The 4,487-nt window shown below is 34.7% G+C and overlaps 1 protein-coding gene across 1 annotated transcript; it reads right to left on the bottom strand.

Annotated features, from left to right (window-relative positions):
* Positions 1-2,111: 2,111 nt before the first annotated feature.
* On the bottom strand, positions 2,112-3,614 carry LOC115875723. Its single transcript, XM_030891236.1, has one exon. The coding sequence runs from the start codon at positions 3,612-3,614 to the stop codon at positions 2,112-2,114; it is 1,503 nt and encodes a 500-aa protein (XP_030747096.1).
* Positions 3,615-4,487: the final 873 nt, after the last annotated feature.

The raw sequence follows: 4,487 nt of genomic DNA on the forward strand, positions 1-4,487 counted from the left end.
TCTAAAAACACGTCAATTTTGTTTATGTGGGGGACAACTTTTGCCCCAAAAATTATTACAAAATCTTCAACCCTCTAAGCGGGGAGTTATGTATCCAGCCTTCATTGTTCTATAATGCTGATGCAAGATACCCTTTAATTATAAATAACGAAGACGGACTTCAAACAACGGATTGATCTATCGACAGCAGTGCAGAATGAATCTCTGCCCGTCACCATATCAATTTTTTCTATTGTTAATTAAATAATTTAAAAGTAAAATATTGTAAACTAAAAAGTAGTAAATAAATCTTTGGTTTTCTGAGTTAAAATTATTTTTTAAAAATAAATTTTTAATATTGGAAAACATAAAGTGGCGTAGTCATCGGTAGGATTGGAAAAGAGAAATTTTTGAGAAAAATCATCTCTTTTGCTATCAAGCATTAATTCCAAGAAAAGAACTTTGTGCATCGTGCAAGAAGAGGAACCGCTGGAGAGAAAATAGAGACAGACTACGGCACTTCTAGGACCAACGAAGTGGGTCGCTCTATTCGCTGTATCTCCCGGTCAACGTCAGAAAAAAAGAAAAAAGAAGCTATGGTGAGAAGACTACTCATGTAAGTACTTCCTGTCCATGTCAATTCCCTCGTTATCACCTAATTCCTTGGCGGAAAGTAGCGAAAATAGCGAGTTAAATTTAAGCGAATTAGATTTAAGACAAGAAAACGTATGTAGCATTCTAATTCGATTTGGGCTCCCTTATATAGGATAACAGAAACAGTTTCAATGTTAATCATTTATTTATTGATAACTCTTAAATTATTGATCGTGTTAAAAAAAGTATTACTTAAACGACTTGAATTCTACGTAAAAGGTGCTTTGGGAAATGTTTTCACAACAAATACAAAGTTTTCCATAACAAAAAAGTTACAGCGATTTCGTTAAAAATTGCACATTTTGGAAAAAATCCACCCGCCATAACTCCGAACGCGGAACGTCTCCAATCTTCATAGGGTTTTCACTGATCATGTTTTGACAGTGATTCGCCCTCCTCACTTCGGTGTCTTCTCCTATAAAAAGGGTGTTCTGTCAATATAAAGAAGCGTCCAATTTGACCCCCCTGTACATAGTATTCTATTATTAAATGTACGATCTGAAGATTGTGTAGATTAAGGACCTTGAGTTATTTTGATTGTCCTTCATGTTAGTGTTCATATTAACCAGGTCGTGGGCTCTTAAATTTTACGCTTTTAGTTGCAACTGTACGGTTTACTGACAAATGCATTTTTAATATGTAACTCAGCATACATTTAGAAACTACAATCTGGATATGCTTGATTGATTAGTACCCTGTATTAAGCGGTTACAGGCCAGCGTTGATTGAAAGAGTGACAGAGAAGGATTTTAATTTGTTTACATAAAAGTAGCGGTGTTCATGAAAAGGGATTCCCTACATTAATTAATAACACTTTTAAGTTGCAATTCGATTTGAGAGAATAGGTGTGCTAGTCAATAGTCTTTCTGTATAAGCTGTTGCATAATGGAATAGATAGTTCTGAGCTTGTTGCACATATAGATTATTTGGTTCCTTCTATGTCAACTAGATCGCATAGAACATTTTATTGTGCTCGAGCCAGAACTAATTTGTTGCTTAAATCTCCAGTTTATGTCATGTGTAGCAATTATAACGTAATATCTGATAAATGTGATATTTTCTTTGATAATTAGAGTCACATAATTGCTTTAGCTAATAATATGCTGCTCAGCGATGTGATTTGAGTTTTTGTTTCTTTATATAGTGTTTTGTTCTTATATTTTGTTTATGCTTGGGTTTTTTTCTTTTCTTTTTTTTCATCTGTACTTGGTATCTGATGGATTGTATCATTCACCTTTCAGTGCTTTTTTACTCCTGTTAATTTTTAAGATTTAATTTACATTGAATGTTATTTTTTTTCATTTATTGTTTATTTAGAGGTTAATTTACTACTAATTTATAGCTATATACATATTGTAAAATTGTCCTATAATTGGTTTGTTACTGTTGGGCAATAAAGATTTATTTTTTTTTTTTGTGTTCACGATTAACTCGGTAGGTTTGGTTTCTTGACCAGAACTGCTCTAGTTCAGGGTCTTCTAAATATTAAGCACTTTTCGGACAATTCTCACTGTTCCCAATATGGCTGCTTTTAAGCACTCGTTGGTAAGCTGTGGGTTTAATTTCAATAATTCCGTGTTCCTTGTAAAATCTTTATGAATAAGTCCATTGGCAGAGATTACAAAAGGTAAAACAATGGCTTTATTGAGCTGGTATACTTTTTTTAATCCATATGCAAGATCTTGATACTTCTGTATTTTTTCTGTTGCAGTTTTTTGAAGATTCTGGTCTAATGGTACGGCTATATCAATTATGAAGCATTCTTTCTTGTATTTGTTTATCCAGAGTATATCGGGTTTATTATGTAATACTGTTTTATCTGGTAAAATAAGTGTATCCCAATATAGTTTATGGCTGCTATTTTCCATTACAGGTTCTGGGGTGTAATTAAAATACTTCGTCTGCACAGACTGTAAACCAAGAATTAGTGACAGTTCTAAATGGATTATTTTTGCTATGTTATTATGCCTTTCTGTATAACTAGTTGGTGCTAACGTGGGACAACCTGAACTTATGTGTTGTATGGATTCTGAAAATTGGTTACACATTCTACATCTGTCCGTTATGTTTTCTTTCAGAACAAACTTTCTGTGTGATCTTGTAGCTATCACCTGATCTTGAATAGCGCATATAAACCCTTCAGTTTCGCCGGTAAGTGGAATTTCCGTTAGGTATTTTACTGATTTACTTTTGTCTACACAATCTGCATCCAATTCAGTAAAGTATTTTCCGTGTAACGCCTTGCCCTTTAATTCTTGCACTATGTCGCCTACACTCAGTGGTGATCTATCAGTGATTTCATTTCTAGCTAGGTTTAAGACTGAATATCCTGTATCAACGGTTCTTATTGCTCGATGTAAAGTGGTTTCTTTGTTGTTAAAATATTTTTGTAAACTGATTACTTGTTTTCTGCAAATATCCTCTAGGTTAGAAAGTCCCCTGCCCCCATTTGTTCGAGGTAAGTATAATCTTGCAGTGGATGCAATAGGATGATGCATTCGGTTCTTCGTTAATATTTTACGAGTAGCTCTATCCATTTCCTTCACTTCGGTATCGCTCCACTTCAGCACACCGTATGTGTAGGTAATTAAAGGTACTGCCCAGCTATTAATTGCTATAATTTTTTCTTTTCCAGGCAAGTATGTTCGGACAACTGTTTTCACACGTTTTAAATATTTTTCTTTAGTAATATCTCTCATTGTTCTGTCTTTAATTTGGCCGGTCTGCAACATGCCTAGATATTTGTAAGCTGGTTCTTTGAGAGTGTTGATTTCTACTTCGTTCATTAGCTTTATATTCGGTGTGCCTTTTAATTTCCCTTTTTTGTAATGAGCTGCAGCACATTTGTTCAGTCCAAATTCCATTTTGATTTTCTCGCTAAATCTACTGACTAATTCAAGCATGCTTTGTAACTGATGTTCGTTAATAGCGTATAGTTTTAGGTCGTCCATGTACATCAAGTGTGACATCCGGTAGTTCATTTGGCTATTAATTTTATATCCGTATGTATTGTTCTTAAGCATAATATTGAGTGGGTTCATCGCTAGATAAAATCATATTGGGCTTAGGCTGTCCCCCTGGTATATACCTCGTCTTATTTTTATTTCAGTTGTTTCATAGCTTTCAGTTTGATGTTTTACTATTAGTTTGGTACTCCACTTTGTCATAGCTATTTTTAGCAGTTTGATGAGTTGTTGATCAACTTTGTATAGTTTCAGAACCTCGAGAAGCCAAGAATGCGGGACAGAATCGTACGCTTTCTTATAATCTATCCAAGCTATCGATAGGTGTCTTTGTTTATCTTGCGCCTGCTTGCCTATAACACTATCTATGATTAGTAATGCTTTACTGCCTCTAGACCTTTCCCGGCATCCGTTCTGTTCTACTGCTATTATATGATTTCTATCCAGATGTTCAGTGATTTTTGTACAGATTATTTTTGTCATTAGTTTATATACATTAGAGAGGCAGGTAATGGGTCTGTAATCTTCAGGGTCTTTCGAGTTTGCTTTCTTTGGTAACATAAACGTGGTTCCTTTACACAATTCATTGGGTAGTGATTCTGGTTCTGCCATTATTTCTTTAAAAATTGTTGCCAATATACTGTGAGTAGCATTGAAGTGTTTGAGCCAGAAATTTTGAATACCATCAGGTCCGGGGGATTTCCAATTCGGTGCATTTTTGACATCTTTAACGGTAACAGATATTTCTTTCATAGGTATTATTTCGTTTAAAAAGCTCTTTTCTTCCTCTAGCCAGTAGTCAAGTTCGTGTGTGACTTCCCGGCCCCACAACTCGTTCCAGAATGCATGCATTGCGTCTTTATTAGGTGGGCAATGAGATTGAATGGTTTC

The sequence above is a fragment of the Sitophilus oryzae genome, unplaced genomic scaffold, assembly GCF_002938485.1.
Source record: "Sitophilus oryzae breed Bouriz unplaced genomic scaffold, Soryzae_2.0 scaffold_1394_pilon_pilon, whole genome shotgun sequence".
NCBI classification, from domain to species: Eukaryota; Metazoa; Arthropoda; class Insecta; order Coleoptera; family Curculionidae; genus Sitophilus; species Sitophilus oryzae.